This window comes from Siniperca chuatsi, linkage group LG22, assembly GCF_020085105.1.
Source record: "Siniperca chuatsi isolate FFG_IHB_CAS linkage group LG22, ASM2008510v1, whole genome shotgun sequence".
Taxonomy (NCBI): Eukaryota; Metazoa; Chordata; class Actinopteri; order Centrarchiformes; family Sinipercidae; genus Siniperca; species Siniperca chuatsi.
Window position 1 is genome coordinate 20,096,964 of NC_058063.1, and position 17,480 is coordinate 20,114,443.

Genomic DNA, 17,480 nt, shown 5'->3' on the forward strand with positions numbered 1-17,480 from the left:
ATATTAATTAATTAATTTACTTATTCAATTATTCACACATTTATATACCTATTTATAATTTGTTTTATATTTTTACATAGCAAAATAAATAAATCTGTCAACTTTATCCATCACAAGTCAACATTTTAGAGAACTGTTGCACTTTGAGACAGAAGGCAAGAGAATAAAAAGAGTAAAGAAACAAAACAAAAAGTCTAAAAAAGCTACAAAATGTAAAAACGGCCAAAAAGTCTAAACAAAAAGGAGAAGAGCTCCAAAAACCTAAAGAGTCTGAGAAGGCCTCCCTCCCCTCCGAATTACTCCTCCTTTTATACAACGGAGCAGAGGGCGGGGCGGGGGGTGTCACCAAATCTAACAACAGGCAGGGCTTCTACAACATATATGGTCAAAAACTAAGCAATGCAGATTCATTGGTTATACAGAGAACACAAACCTAATCGACGTAAGCAAAAAACCAAGTTCCTCTTTCTGAACCATGTCAGAACAATTTCTCAGTCACATATGCAGAAAGGTTATAGCTGTTTTTAACATCCTGTCTATCAGTTTCACCCACACACACAGTCATCTTCCTCCTTTTTGCGGTTGCTCGACGTATGAGAAAGTTCATCTTTTCAGTCTCTGGGTTACTTCCGCTTTTTGTCTTTTAGCGGCTGGCTGGATCAGCAGCACAATGCGCTCTCCCAGCAACATTAATATTAAATAGTTCCAGTATAGGCTATTTAAAATCAGTAGCTTAAACTTTATAAGATGCAACAGTGAAAAGGTGTGTGTCTTTATGGGAATAAAGTTGATCGTGTAATGAAAAGCACTCTAAAATGTATTGGGTGTCTTGATGATGACAGTGGCACCAGAACTAATACTGGGGAGCGGGTGGTTGTTTTGGCATATGCTGATGATGTTACTGTTATAATTAGGAGCCAAAATGAACATAATACTTGAACACCTTCAGCTATGTGAAGAGGTATCCGGTGCAAAATGAATTGATAACAAAACAGAAGGAGTCTGGTTTGGAAGGAATGACACTCGACCTGTGTTAATTAATGTTCAGGATAGAAATAACATGAAGATTTTAGGTGTGCAAATAAGTAATTAAAACTGCTATGAAAAAAACTGGGATGGCAAGGAAAGGGAAATAAAAGATGAACTACAGAAATGGGGGGAAAAAACCAACCAACTACAAAACTAGAATTTTAACAATATTGTTTTGTCTAAATTGTTGTTTCTAGCAACTGTTTTCCCTCCCAAAGAACAGACAATAAAGAAAATTGCAGTCAACTTTATGTGTGGAACCACCAGGGAAGTAACAAGGAATTTACTGTACAAAAGTAAAAAAGATGGCGGCCTTGGTGCTATCGGCCTGGGTTTAAAACTAAAGATAGTTTTCTGTAAAAACATTATTAAAGAAAGGCACCGTGGATTGGTGAAGCCCTGGGCTGGACCAACAAAAAAAGGACGTGCAGGGAACGCATTATAAACTTGTGTATAGTGATTTCAAGTTTACACACTTAAATATTGATTGGTTTGAAATGCCCAGTAAAAAAATATATACTAGCTTATATGATAGTGTTTTCCCCCTACAAAAATGTTGACGAATCTGACTCCCAGGTATGTTTTAAAAATATTTTTTAATAAAAAATTTCTAAGAAAATAAACGAGATATTATGTGGCTTGTATCAGTTGGCAGACCAGCAGTCCGAGCGGTGGTTAAGTGGAGCTCTTTTGTCAAAAATATGGAAGACGACACAGTGCAGTGGTCCTTCACCAAGTCAGCCATTAAACAAATTGTAACTGAACTGAAAAGACAAAGAACACTTTATTACTCTGATGACTTTGTTTGATTTCTCCCTTTGTATAATTTCAATAAAGTATTATTTAAAGAGGTGTCCTCTCCCTCACTGCCTGAACGAATGGTGCTTCTCAGTGGTACGTACATAAAAAGAAAAGCCTGGTTTACCAACTCCTTATACACATTTAGCAACAAACATAACAATCATATTAACAGCATGATGGTGGTCAAAATAAGGCTTACTAGTGTGGTATATCAAAACAAATACTGCAATTTAATTTTATAGTTGTAAAGCATTAAATAATAGAGTAGATATTGGATGAAGATCAATTCCTGATTTATTACTTCATTGAAATAGATAATTAGGATGTACAGTACACTTGCTTAAACAAATATTCATTCTAATTTGTTTTAAAAAAATTCTCATTTTATTACATATTTATTACATGTTCAAGTATTCTATATAATTAGCATTTGCTTTAGTTTGTTTTAATCTGCTTACAGGCTACAACAAACGGGATTATTTGTACCTTTTACAGCTTTGCAGGTAACCGAAGAGTTAACTTTACTGTTAAAACCAAATAACACCAACTTTTGGTCATGAGGGTTTAGCTGTCAGGGGCCACAAATGGGACCGATAGGGGCCATAATTTATTAAGAAGGTCCACTGTCAACTTAGTTTATTTTCCTGTGTAGACTGTGTATCCGAAACACTAAATATTCAGTGATGTTTCAGTAATTCATTGACAGAAATCCCCAAAAACTAAACTAAATAAACTATAATTGCAAAAGAAAGAGACATTTGAGTCAGAGGGCCTTGTTAAAAGTATTACTTTGCTTCACAATATACAAAAAAACAACAACAACAAACCATCCACCAGAATAATATTGACAAAAAAATACAGTAGTAGTACATCAGTACAGTGTAGTGCAACATGTTTCACAGTCAGCGGGAACTTACATTAATCAGCCACGAGGGGGAAGCAACAGCTCTGATAATTCTGTACAGTCCAAAATAATCAACATCCACTGAATATATTTACACTTCAACAAAGAGACACGAACAGGTTTTACTAGTGTGTCAGCTCAATTCAGTTTGCTTCAAATGAGACGGATGTGAATTAAAAAGAGAGAAGATAAATAATTAATTCCCTCTGTGTGCTTCGAGTGCTTTCTATCAGTGACTCCAACAGGTAAAACTTTAGTTAAAAAGCATTTAGCGGAATAAGAAGAGTTCACTTCTGAAATCTTATATGTTGATGTATGATTTCCAGTCCAGGTTAGAAGATTAACTCTGGACAAAGTATCATTTTGTCAGTCCAGAACATTTGATGTGAATAATTATCAAATGAAACAAAACATAAAATGCCCCAAAATCCGTGTGAGATGATCTGAACGCTGTCATGCTACGAGACTTGCAAAGAAAATTAAAAAGACACTTACTCTGAATTAATGCCTGTCTTTTGATTTAAACATGTCCCCATGTACATCCTCTATTCCATCATCATATTATGTATGTTATCTTCTTTCTTTACCAGCTTCCACCTCTTTTGTCTTTGCTTGTTGCCTTCGTTTATTTTCTTTATACTTACTAAACGCATGTTTCAAATAATATCTTGTCAAATTTGCACACTTCAAACATAAACTCTCCTCAGACTGATGGAAGGCCTTCCTACATGAACAAAACATTTACAGCTTTTAATGAACAAACGCATGTTGTTTCTTGTATAAATTGAATTAAAATATGAATTTGACTTTAAGTGGTAAATGAGAGGTTGTTAGTACTTTATTGTTAGTGAGAAATTCATACGGTGAATAATTATGGATTCATCCACTAATTCACCTGCTAATTAATGCTCTGCAGAAAGTAAATACTGTTGCTTTTGCCATTTATTTCAGGTCTCTGTTCCCATTTTCAGATATTTTACTGGAAAATTTGAAACATGAAATATGGAGCTACAGCCAGCAGCCGGGTAGCTTAGCTTAGCATAAAGACTGGAAACGGGGAAAAAGCTAGCCTGGCTCTGTCCAAAGGTAACAAAACCAACAAACAAGAAATAATCCCACACAACACCCAGTAAAAGCACAATTTGTTGTTTTTGCACTTCAGTTTCAAACAAACGAGATAATATTAGTGACCTGTTTCCCCGTTTCCAGTCTTTTTGCTAAGCTAAGCTAGCTGGCTGTAGCTGCATATTTACCATACAGATGTGAGCGTGGCATCGATCTCATCTAACTCTCAGCAAGAAAGCGAATGTGCGTATTTCCCAAAATGTCAAAATATTCCTTTAAAAGGGGAGCGTCATTTATTTTATTTTATTTTATAGTTCTTATCATTTTGCAAGCAGTAATGTGGGATTCAGTGGTGGGTTACTTCAGTTTGGAACGAAACTCTTTACTCTTTCTTTTTAAATTTACATAGAGAATAACAAAAGTGACACAGAATGAAGAGTTAAGTCAAAAGGTTGGACTGAAGTTCATTTAAAATACAAAAAATAAGCATCTTGTTTCATCCCTTCAACATGCTCAGTTTGATTAGGATTAATTATTGTTGTTACCCACATTTGGTATGATTATATAACTTAAAAGCTAACTTAAACTGCATTAATCCCTCAATCTATCCATACAATCCGGGCTCAACTGGTAACAGCTTACCTGAATCTCATTACTTTTTTAATTATTATTTCATTTCTCTGATCCCTTATAGTTTTGGGGCACAAACATTTAAAATGCATCTGTTTAAATATTATTGTTGTGAACATAACAGCTGCTGGCAGCTCCAGCTGAGAAATAGCACCATCAGGCTTTGAAACAACATATTAGTCCAACATAAAAGAAAACTACCGAGTCAAAAACAAATACTTGAAATACATTTTTTCCTGCTCACTTTTGTTCAGCCTATACATCTGTCCGTCTTCATCTCGAACTACCCTCACCTGCCCAACCTCTTTGCAAACGTGTAACAACCACCCCCAATTTGTGATGGTGAAGAAGACATTGGAGACAATGAAAAATCTCCATGTCATAGTTGGTACCATACGTTATCATATATTGTGGAGCTTCATTTTTAATTTGTTAGCTGCATCTCTTCCTCTCTCTTTGTCTCCTCACACCTCTTCTGTATCTTTTGTTCCCTTCACCCCTCCCTTCCTCTCTTTTTCTCTGTGATTTTGGAAAGCCCTTTCTCTCGTTCGCTCTCTCTCTACGTGATGTTGGATATGGGCTCGCTGATTTTCAGACACCTCCAGTAGATGGTTCTTGCCATGGTGAACAGAACGAGCAGGATCAGCAGCACCCACGAAACGTAGATCCCTTTAGCGTGCTGGGCGGGCTTCCACGTACCAGCCTGAACACAGAGACAGACATGCAAAAGATGTTCAAAGTTTTTGAAGTAGCTGTATCCAACCTGAAGAGAAATCTGGGGGGCCACAGGAGGATTAAAGGAATAAGAAAAATACCTATTTATCTATCTTTTTCTGTTTTTTTCTCCTTGTGATGTGTCAGGCCTAAAGAGGATACTTTCACCTCTTTAGGCCTCTACAAATGAATTAAATGAAATAATATGAAATTGAAAAATCCCTCTTTGCTAGGGATGGGTTAAGATCGTTACTAGACCTCTCTGTCTGGGACAGGTAGGAGTCAAAACTGAACACGGAGAATCAGCGTTGAGTTTTTATGCACCACATATCTGGAACAAGCTTCAGGTCTGATGCAACTCTCAGTTCTTTTAAATCAAGGGTGAAGACTTTTCTGTTTGCTGCCTTTTGTTAAATGAAATTTGAGGCTTTTGATTCATTTCTTACACTGCGCTGTAACTTTTACTCTCCTGTTTTATCTTATTTTAATTGTATTTAAATGTCTTCTTATGTTGCTTTTACATTTTTTCTTGATGCCTTTTATGTTTTATGTAAAGCACTGAATTGCCTTGCCTTACTACTACTCTTACCAATACAGCTTATCGATCCGATACAGCGTATCGATACAGTTCTTTTTGTTATGAAACGCACCCATATTTATAGCTAAACAATCGGCTGGCTAATGGTTACTTTCAATCATTGACCCATGTTTGTATAATTTAACTCCGTGTGGGCTCTAGGCTGCTAGCATACATAACATACCTGAGGTGGACGAGGCAACAGAGGTGAACTATGAGCTAGGCGGTCGAAAACTGTGCATTTCTCCGCCTGTATGTGATGCACTTTTCAAAAGTTTGCTCGTGTTTCTGCCATTACATGTAAAAGACTTGCTGCACTTTGTGGCAACGAGCATTGAGAGACACCTCTTTTGGACTAGGAAGAGCGAAAATGCATCAGAGATGAATGTCTTAAATTATTGCAAATTAGAAACGGAGCTGTTGAGATAAAAGGTGCAAGATAACGTTTATGTAGCCTAAATAAGTAGGAAATCTATCGTCTCACATACTGAGAGCAGAAATGGTAACGTCAGAGCTTTTCAACACTACGGTCTTTAATACTTTAGTCTCGGGGGCCCGTTTAATACCAGGTTTCGGTCTCTACTCTTGGTTGAACTTCTGATTTCTCACATCCACACCAAGGCCATAAGCTGAGATTCGGGGTCACAAGTAGACACTGCTACATTTTGAGGAGTCACAAGACAAATAATTTAAAACATAAAGTATATCTAAAGAACAGTTTTGAGACTAAATACTATTTTTTTTCCCGTTAAAGTTTTTTTAATTATTAAAATTATTCGAACAGCAGATCTAAGGACAGAGGGTGTTGTACGCTGTACAGATTGTAAAGCTCCTTGAGGCAAATTTGTGATTTGTGATACCGGGATATATGAATAAAAATGTACGGAACTTTTCTACAAAGTTTTACATGTTTAAACTGATTACATGTCCTGAAGACTCATTGTAAATCATATTTCTGATATAATCTATCACATGTGAACAACCACATTTTCATCCACACAAAATCAAGACTTCAGTTTGTTTTACCAACATTTTAGAAATTATTCTGAATAAATATGAAACTATCATTACTCAAATGTCTTCACACACACACAGACACGAACCATAAGTCCTGCAGTGGAGGCGGCAAGGACTACGAAAAGCAGGAAGCACAGCAGGCTCCTCCTCCTGGGGTACCGCCGACCAATAGAAGAGCTGGACATAAAAGCCAGAAAAATATTGAATAGTCAAAACAAAACTGTTTGTGGGACTGTTTTATCACAAGACAAGGTGAAAGAGGTTTACCCCTCTTTACCTCTCTCACACACACACACACACACACACACACACAGAACTGTTGAGGTACTTACACTTTTCGGCAGTGTGGACATCGGGCCAAGGTCCGGTCTGAAAACTCTGTCCACTGGAAGAGGAAGTGAAACGTCAGTATGAAATCGCAGAAAGCTTCATCAGCAAATCTTTCTGTAACAACTGTAGATGTGTTATTAAAATTAAAAAAAATATAGAAGTGAAACTTGCACTGTCAGTTATAATGTACCGTATCCATGTGTGTGTGTGTGTGTGTGTATTTGCGTCCTACCAGGAATGTATTGGAGCAGTGTCCACAGATGATCCTGATGCCAACGGGCGGATGTATTGGTTCAGGACTGTCACTGCCGATGTGAACTGGTCCCAGATTGATGATACGTTTACTGGCAGAAAAAAAAACAGTTTAAAAAAAAGTGATCATTTTAAACAACTAAAAGCTGGTGGGGCTTGCACGTAAATTCAGATCAGATTCAGATTCAAGACAACCCTGACCACTTCCACATCAACTGTATAAGATACAAGTGTGAGAAAAGTCAATTGATTTTTATGCATCCATATTTTTTTTATTTACTGGATCCTGACCCTTTTCACTAGAGCTGGGTATCAATCCTCAATTTTGTCAGTTTTAGACTGTATTGTATTTAGGCCAATTTTTTCGTTTTCTTGCTGCTCGTGTTTAGACAACAAACATTTGAGAATGTGGGCTTATTTTGTTAAAGCTGCTAATCTATATTTTATGTCAACAATGGATCACATGACTACTTTAATGTGAAAGGCGTCGCTTGTAATAACGTCTGCAGCTCCACTCAGCTCTACTGAGCGTTTTAGTTTCTTACAGCTCATTGATTTGGTTTTCTGGCCTGAGCGTTATTGTTCTGCATCATCTTCAGCATCATTCCCGACAGCAGGCAGACGTTTTCGGCAAAATAAACTCTGTACACTACCTGCCCAGCACCAAACGACAGACAGACAAAGTTAGCATCTAGCTGGTGAACATAGTGGAGCATTTAGCAGCTGAAGAGACATATTTTTCTCAGGAGTTGGTGGAGAACAAAAATAGAGCTAAAAAGGAGTGGAATTACATTCGTCAGGTGGACAGAAACACCACTATAAATGACTGATAATGTTACACCATAACTGCTGGATGTTTAAATAAGTTTGCTATCAAGTTCGCCATAAAAACTTTATAAAGGTAATAAAATATCAATGTTATGTTTACGTTTTGTAGAAACTAATAGATCAAAATTCCAGTAATTTTCCTGTAAGAGTGTTGTTACCCATCCAATCTAGTTTTCGCCATTGTCTCTGAGAAATGTGCGTTTTTGGTGAGACACTGACAGCTCCAAAGTCTGTTTGAAAAGACTTAATGCAAAGATATAGAGTACAATAACAAGAGCAACCCAGCTGTGATGATTTATACCTGAGACGAGATACAGTCCAGCTGTTGCTCCAATGAGATTTTGGCTGATAAGATGTTTTAATTTTTGCAAAAACCTTTCTTTTCTGGTGCAGCTCAAATAATAAAAGATAAAAGAAAACTATTAAAAGAATCCCTCGGGCCCGCTGTACCAGTAGAATGACTTCAAAAGAACTGCAGCTCATTAACACTATCTCATCCATGACTGTATTTTGCTGAATGGATGACAGATGAATGGCTTCTTCTGCACAGATGGTGTGATTACAAGCCAAAGCTGAGATGGGCGAAAAACGATCCCACACTGTTTCTCCGTCTCACCAGTATGGTCTTGGACAGGCGATCCTCTGCGACGTGACTTTGCAGATCAGCAGACAGTTACACGGACAGCGGACATACTTCTTTCCAACAGGAGCGTTCTTTATCGGCTACAGAGAGATCGATGAAGAGACAAAGGAGAGAAGAATAAGAAACCTAAAACTAAACCCTTTTTCATTTTCAGATTTCTCCCCATTTTGGGGTTCTAAAATAGTTCTCAGTGGTTATATTTTGATCTCATCGGCAGAAATTCTGCACATCTTCTCAGATGAGACGAAAGACTTTGAAATTTGAGACACTGTCAATGTCTGGTCGGTGAAACGTGACACTCAGAACAACGTTCTCAACCTTCAGATGCTTTAAGATCTGTGAAAGCATTTCTAACACGGTAAAAAGCTAACAAATCTTTTTTGATGTGTTATGTGATTACATGTTGATAAATCAGCTTCTAACATTAGGTAAAAATGTTACATATTTCTATGGGAAAACTGAACTGCTGCAGCAGCAAAAACAAACATGAGGCAGCAAATAAAAACTGTATATAACAAATGTAGAAAAATACAACACTGATTCCTGTATTTCAGTGTTGAAATTAGCACACAAAGTGTTTCAATGAAGCAAAGAGAGAACTAAACAACAGAGCAGTCATCAAAATGGTGCTTAGGTAATGCTAATATTAACTTAATATTTTTAAAGACATTTTGAACAGCTGAGTTGCTGCATACTGTTTCTCGTTCATGGGTAAAGCGATGTTACACAATACACTGTAACACATAAACTGGAAAAAATGTGGACAAAAGAGAAGCTGTGAGCAACAGAGGGTCAGAGGCCGAATCCACTGGTCCAGTGTCCTTTGATACAACACTGAAGAAGACTCATCTACTGTGTCTGAATCCACCTCTGCATGACTCACCGTAGCTTCGTTGCAGATGCTGCACTTCACCACATGCTGGTGCGTCTTGCCCTCCACAGATATGGCGCTCTGACAGACCCGGCAGCTGATGACCGGAGCGCTGCTGCTGTCCGGGCTGCCCTGTGGTGAATAGGGGGGTGGAGCATCACCTGGTACCACCGAGCTGGGGAACGGCGCCAAACCTGGAGAGAGAGGCAACCAGGAGGAAAAACTGTTTAGTTACTGTAATGTTTACTGTACCTGAGTTTCAGTGCCAATACCAAAATGATTTTTCAATACCAAACTTTGAGAAATGTGAATGTTTTACCTTTTTTTTTTTTTTAGCTTTGCTAGCGCTGTTGCTCTGAGGATAGAAATGCCATTAGCCTCAGCTGCACTTTGTGTTTTGTGCTAATTAGCAAATGTTAGCATGCTAACACACTACACAAAGATTGTGAGCATGGTAAACATTGCCTGCTTTAGAGAGAGCGCCATTCACAGAGCCACTAGCATGGCTGTAGACTCTTTATCGTTATTTAGTTGCTAGTTATAAAAGAAACCAAACTTCTCTAATGTTAGATGCTGTCTAAACACAAGCAGCTGTACAACAATTTTGCATGAAAAAAGTAACATTTGCAAAATGTTAATTTAAATTAGGGACCGGCTTCCTTGACTGAAACAAAGACCACTTCCACTAACATCATAAAAAAATGAATGCACTTTTATGAAACAAAACAATAACCTTGATGGAAAAACATTGCAGATGCGAAATATTTTGAATAATGTGAATATTTTGACAAGTGATCACAAAACAGGATGTCAAAAGCTTGCTGGGGTAAACCCTGGTATCTGACCACGCGTTTGATGGCAGCTCCTCTACTTCAGTTTTTGATACAACAGGAACATTTTGGTCATTCCCAGAAAAGTGTGTATGGGCTCACAATATGATAACTATAATGCTTTGTACACCAGTTTTATCAATCTGCTCTGTTTATCAGGACACACAGTGGGTACACAAACAAAACTCAGTTTTATCAGTTAACATGGCTTAATCAGTGAGTGGCACATCCAAAGGCCAAACTTTATCAAGGGTAATACAGGAAGGGAAGAAAGGAGGGATAAAAGCTGAGTGTGAAAGAGAAGATTTAAGTTCACAGTTAATAAGAAACAACACAGGAAGACAGAAAAAAGAGGTTACAAGATCAAATAAGGAATGAGGCAAATAGTCTTTGGCAAGCCTGGATACAATGTTAGAATACTTAACTACTTGAAACTGAATTATGGCTGGTTATTTTCATTATTGATTCATCTGTGCATGTATATCTTTGTCTGGAAATATTGAAAAAAAGCCCTTCACATGTTCTCTGAGCACGATGTGATGTCTTAAATTGCATATTTTGTCCGTCTACCAGACCAAAAGATATTTAATTTACAATGATATAAGAAAAGCAGCAAATCCTCACATTTGAGAAGCTGTAACCTGCGATTGGAAACTGTTTTTTCTTGATACATGACTTTATTTATTAAAAATGAATGTTCTGTTGATCAACTAATCGCTTAATCAACTAAGATAAATAATAGATATAGATAACTCTAGATGTACTCAAATTTCAAAAGGTTTTGTTACAGCAAATAGAGAGCCTGGCTGAACTTTGACCTTTTGTCCACGATGCAAACCACCAACCAAACTGACCACAAATCAGTTTCGTGCGTGTCATTGTTTTTGATAAAATAGCCCATTTTATTTACCAAACATCAGCTTCACATTTCTTCTATGGTGTGCGCATATTTGAGATCGTTGTCACTACATGGTGGCAGCCTAAAATGTTGGTAAACTTAATTCACAAAACATAAAACGTGTGTAAAGTGAATTGCTGAATCCCTGTGTCTGTTAACTACATTATTTACATTTAACGTTAGCCAATCTGCTAGCTAGCTAGCTTGCAAACTTAAACTAAAGCTAGCTAACGTTTGTTTACAAGTTGACGACAATCTCCAGCCTGAATACAAACTAAAATTGTCTTTGTGGCTGTTCCAAATAAATATGTCTATAAATATGTCTGTGTCGCTCTGGCTAGGGTTGCAAACGAAACAGCTGACATACTCTGTGGTTTTGACGGGTATCCATGCGAGCTGACCCCGGGAGAGAAGCCGTTGGTCCCGTCGTGTTGCTCGGACAGCAGCGGCGACCGTTCCCCGTCCGCCATCGCTCCCACCGGACCCCGGCCGTTTGAAACGAGTCTTTGCTGCGGCTGAGAGCCCTCAGACCACCGAGAGAGATTTCTGGAAGAGTAGCTGAGGAAATTTCAACCCCAAAGCCTGTCAGTTTGGGTCTTTGACATCCACATGACACGGCGAGAAAGCTGAAGGCGGAAGCGAAATAACAAAAACATCTGTCACATGACTGTGATCTGAGTCACTGCTGTGATGGACAGCGCGCTCGACCAATGAGAGAGCTCGGTTGGAATGGGTGGGTTCAAAGGCGCTGCTTGATTGGTTGGATTGTTTGACAGTCAGGGCCGCGTTCAAATACTAATACAAAGCGTCCTTTACTTGGGGGTGTAGACCCTTTTCAAGCAGGATACTGCGAGGTTTAGATTAAATTACAGCTTCCTTCGTTTCCGTCAGTGGTGGAAGAAGTACTCCAATCCTTTACTTAAGTAAAAGTAACAATTCCACAATGTAAAAATACTTTGTTACAAGAAAAAGTTCTGCATTCAATGTTACTTGAGTAAAAGTATGTAAGTATTACCAGCAACATGTACTTTAAGTATCAAAAGTAAGAGTACTTGCTATGCAAAATGGCCCCTTTCAGAGTGTTAAATTATGGAGCCTTCAAGGTCCCGCAAGACGATATATTTTTTTAATCTTATGCACACAAGATAAGATAATAAAACATATAGAGACTTCAGGGTGATGTAGGAGGTCGGGAGCCCAGACGTCAGGACTCCTTCTCCAGCATTTTACCAATAACTCAAAAACCGGAGACTCAAAGAAGGCACTGGAGACAGAGTTCAATGCAATAGAGTTTATTCTTTCACAAGAGATAAACCCGAGCCCGAGAACAAATGAATAGAAGCATCCTGCGTTCCCCTTTTTATTGTACTTAGTGCCTGCCTGCCTACTTTATTTTTCAGATCCATCAGTTGCTGTGTATGTCTTTAACACCTGTGTGTGATGTGTGTGTGTATCTGCTTTTTGCTATGTCTTTAACATGTGTATTAGTACCACTTAACATCATATTTGGTCTAGGTATGGGTTTAGTTTACTATGTACAATAAAACAATATACTGAAGGTACAGATTCGACCGTATGGAAAACCTTTAGTGCCAATACACGTAACACATTCATGAAAGACTAATAAGGTAACTTAAACTTCATTGTTCGATTATAAAGATGCGAAAAAGCAACCAAACCACACCTTCTGTTTTGTTGCGGGGCAATTTACAACTTTATCAGTCTCACAAGTACATGATGACCTCACGTAAATCCCAGCAGAGTTTCTCGCAGCTCCAACCTGAGCAGGTCTACTCTACTGAAAACACCTGTGAGGCTATGTGGGGCCTTTAATCTACAACAATGCATCATATTTAATATGTCTTCTATCACAGTAACTAGTAAATATAGCAGTTAAATAAATGTAGTGGAGTAAAAAGTACTAGTATATTTCCCTCTGAGATGTTGTGTATAATTGTAAAGTAGCATCAGTTGGATATACTTAAGTAAAGCACCTTAAAATTGTTCTTAAATGCAGTACTTGAGTAAATGTATGCATCATATTTAATAAGTTGATCATGTTTTGTATATGAAAATCAAAATAACTAGTAACTACAGTAGTTAAATGAATGTAGTGAAGTAAGGAGTACAATATTTCCCTCTGAAATGTTGTGGAGTATAAAGTAGCATAAATGTAAGAGTACCTCAAAACTGTACTTAAGTACAGTACTTGAGTAAATGTACTTAGTTACTTTCCACCTATTTTTCAAGAAAACGTGGTTTTGCCTTCAAGATCTTACTCAAAGACGACAGTCAATGGAATTGTCAGCACACGAACACAGGACAACGGAGGTAAGTGCAGATACGATGAAGGTTTATTGCCACAGTAGTAGATGTACACAGGAGGAGCAAAGTAGTAACCAACTTATGCAAGGACTAGAAATGTCTATGAAAGTCTTATCTGTAGTAGCAGTCCGCTCCTTTCACTGACAGTGACGAGTGCACACACAGGTTGAGGGGAAGCCAGAATACGTGGCGTTCTTCTGTAGAAGAGCGAGTCCGGTAGTACCTCATGGTAGAGTTGAGACCAGACAGTCAGTGACCCGGGGAAGTGTTGCTTTATAGTGCAGTGGATTGATTGGTGGCAGGTGTGTGTAATCAGTATTCAGGTAATTGTGATCTGATGACTGTGGTGGGTGGAGCTGGTGGTGTCTGTGTTGGCTCCCTGACAGGAATCTCTATTCTCAAGGTATTTTACTTGCAGCAAGGAATCAATACACTTCAACAGCACAGACTGCCTGAGAGCAGTCAACAGTGATCTTTTATACACATATACAAACAAGTCATACTCCAAGGTTGCACATCAGATAACCACTCCAGCGTGACAGCAGTTGGACTCGACCTTGTGGTTCTTATCTTCAGAGGCGATGGATCCGGTTCTGCTGCTTCTCTGTGCTTTCAGTTCATTGTGTGTGATAGTTTAACATTCTGTATTTTTCCACCAGTTATGTGGAGGACTATCATTTTATTGGTATTATTATTTAATACTCCAATGCAAATTGTTAAAATATGTTCATTATGTCCTCAGTTGTATATTGATGTAATGCTGTACTGTTCTGTATTATGCATATACGTATGCCACAAGGGGGCACTAGAGTGTGAGCAGCAAAAGACGCATTTGCGTTATTATGTTTGTCCCGGTTTATTTACGGTTGACTCTTATTGAAGACTGTCTGACCGTGAGACTGATGTGTCGGCATCTAGAAAAAATAAATATGCCAAGAACGGCTAAAGATGGTACATCTCTCGTCCACTCTTTTCCTCCGAATGCAACGCTAGCTGCAACAATAGTGTAGTACAACTCAACACAAATGTACCAAATCAAAGTACGATTACATTTGTAAATGAATTTTCATCATAAAGCTTTGAAGAGAATGAACATTTAAAAAAAAATCCTTTTATGTTTATACTAAATGAATAAGACATTGTTGTAAAGGAAATGTTATTTTCAATCATTAATTACTTTAATTTATTAATTAACGGTTCTTTAATAATGTAAGATTAGTTTGTTTGAACCACTTTTTCACAATTAGCTTATTAGATTCTGCTCAGTATTTTGTATCAGCCTAAATAATAAAAACACTTAAAAATGTTTTTATGTGTAAAATGTTGGACTTGGCTGAAAATAAAGTTTTGTTTAAACCACATCTTCTTTTGCTCTTCGCTTTTAAAAAGCTGTTTAGACAATAAACATCGTTTTACAGCCAAATCTAAATCTTTGATTTCATTGTTATTTACAGTTTAACCTTCATTTCATCCCATCGAGACTGAGAGACCTGAGTACATGAAAAGATCTATAACTGTATAGATAAAATAATTACATCACAGCAAAGTCTATGATTCATAATTCACATTTACTGTACGTGTGTCATTATCTTTCGATATATTTATATTTATATAAGTGCAGCGTCATAAAAAAACAGAAAAAGACGAATGAAAAAGAAAAAAATCTAAAATGACTTAACCCTCACATGTAAAATACATACAGGACATGATAATTGTCACGGATACGCCAGGCTCCACCCTCCACTAATCATCCACACCTGCCCCCAATCACACTCATGCTCCACATTAGCTCCCAGTCACAGCCTGCATAAAGGCCCTGCACTCACCTGAGTATGTGTCCGACCTCGTTCATGACAAGGACTCTATAGGCTACTCTGCATAGGACTTGTCTCCAAGTGATCCCCCAGTCTCTAAGCGATCCCCCAGTCTCCAAGTGATCCCCCAGTCTCTAAGCGATCCCCAGTCTCCAGCGATCCCCCAGTCTCCAAGTGATTCCCCAGTCTCCAGCGATCCCCCAGTCTCCAAGTGATTCCCCAGTCTCCAAGTGATTCCCCAGTCTCCAAGCGATCCCCCAGTCTCCAAGCGATTCCCCAGTCTCAAGCGATTCCCCAGTATCCAAGCGATCCCCCAGTCTCCAAGCAATTCCCCAGTCTCCAGCGATTCCCCAGTCTCCAAGCGTTTCCCCAGTCTCCAAGCGATTCCTCCAGTCTCCAAGCGATCCCCCAGTCTCCAGCGATCCCTCAGTCTCCAAGCGATTCCTCCAGTCTCCAAGCGATCCCCAGTCTCCAGCGATCCCCAGTCTCCAGCGATCCCCAGTCTCCAAGCGATTCCCCAGTCTCCAAGCGATCCCCAGTCTCCAAGCGATTCCCCAGTCTCCAAGCGATCCCCAGTCTCCAAGCGATCCCCAGTCTCCAAGCGATTCCCCAGTCTCCTGCGCCTCCTGTCTCCAGCGATCCCCAGTCTCCAGCGATCCCCAGTCTCCAAGCGATTCCCCAGTCTCCAAGCGATTCCCCAGTCTCCAAGCGATCCCCAGTCTCCAAGCGATTCCCCAGTCTCCAAGCGATTCCCCAGTCTCCAGCGATCCCTCAGTATCCAAGCGATCCCCAGTCTCCAAGCAATTCCCCAGTCTCCAGCGATTCCCCAGTCTCCAAGCGCTTCCCCAGTCTCCAAGCGATTCCTCCAGTCTCCAAGCGATCCCCAGTCTCCAGCGATCCCTCAGTCTCCAAGCGATTCCTCCAGTCTCCAAGCGATCCCCAGTCTCCAGCGATCCCCAGTCTCCAGCGATCCCCAGTCTCCAAGCGATTCCCCAGTCTCCAAGCGATCCCCAGTCTCCAAGCGATTCCCCAGTCTCCAAGCGATCCCCAGTCTCCAAGCGATCCCCAGTCTCCAAGCGATTCCCCAGTCTCCTGCGCTCTCCTGTCTCCAGCGATCCCCAGTCTCCAGCGATCCCCAGTCTCCAAGCAATTCCCCAGTCTCCAGCGATTCCCCAGTCTCCAAGCGTTTCCCCAGTCTCCAAGCGATTCCTCCAGTCTCCAAGCGATCCCCCAGTCTCCAGCGATCCCTCAGTCTCCAAGCGATTCCTCCAGTCTCCAAGCGATCCCCCAGTCTCCAGCGATCCCCCAGTCTCCAGCGATCCCCGAGTCTCCAAGCGATTCCCCAGTCTCCAAGCGATCCCCCAGTCTCCAAGCGATTCCCCAGTCTCCAAGCGATCCCCAGTCTCCAAGCGATCCCCCAGTCTCCAAGCGATTCCCCAGTCTCCTGCGCTCTCCTGTCTCCAGCGATCCCCAGTCTCCAGCGATCCCCAGTCTCCAGCATTTCCCCAGTCTCCAAGCGATTCCCCAGTCTCCAAGCGATTCCCCAGTCTCCAAGCGATCCCCCAGTCTCCAAGCGATTCCCCAGTCTCCAAGCGATTCCCCAGTCTCCAAGCGATTCCCCAGTCTCCAGCGATCCCTCAGTCTCCAGCGATCCCCCAGTCTCCAGCGATCCCCCAGTCTCCAAGCGATCCCCAGTCTCCAAGCGATCCCCCAGTCTCCAAGCGATTCCCCAGTCTCCAAGCAATCCCCCAGTCTCCAAGCGATCCCTCAGTCTCCAGTGATCCCCCAGTCTCCAAGCGATCCCCCAGTCTCCAAGCGATCCCCCAGTCTTCTGCAAAGTCTTCCGCCTACAGACTTCCCTCTCTCTATACCCACCATTTCTGGCTGCCATCCAATAAAGAACATTCTTTTCCGTAACAATAATCCAGTAAAATGAGACTTTAGTTTTAATT

At 40.0% G+C, this 17,480-nt stretch overlaps 1 protein-coding gene across 1 annotated transcript; it reads right to left on the reverse strand.

Annotated features, from left to right (window-relative positions):
• Positions 1–2,601: 2,601 nt before the first annotated feature.
• Positions 2,602–12,046, reverse strand: LOC122869707 (type I phosphatidylinositol 4,5-bisphosphate 4-phosphatase-A-like). The gene is made up of 7 exons (XM_044182939.1): positions 11,757–12,046; positions 9,674–9,855; positions 8,764–8,870; positions 7,300–7,411; positions 7,070–7,122; positions 6,824–6,914; positions 2,602–5,132 (listed from the first exon to the last, which is right to left on the reverse strand). The coding sequence occupies exons 1-7, from the start codon at positions 11,857–11,859 to the stop codon at positions 4,989–4,991; spliced, it is 792 nt and encodes a 263-aa protein (XP_044038874.1). The 5' UTR covers positions 11,860–12,046; the 3' UTR covers positions 2,602–4,988.
• Between the last annotated feature and the right edge of the window lie 5,434 nt (positions 12,047–17,480).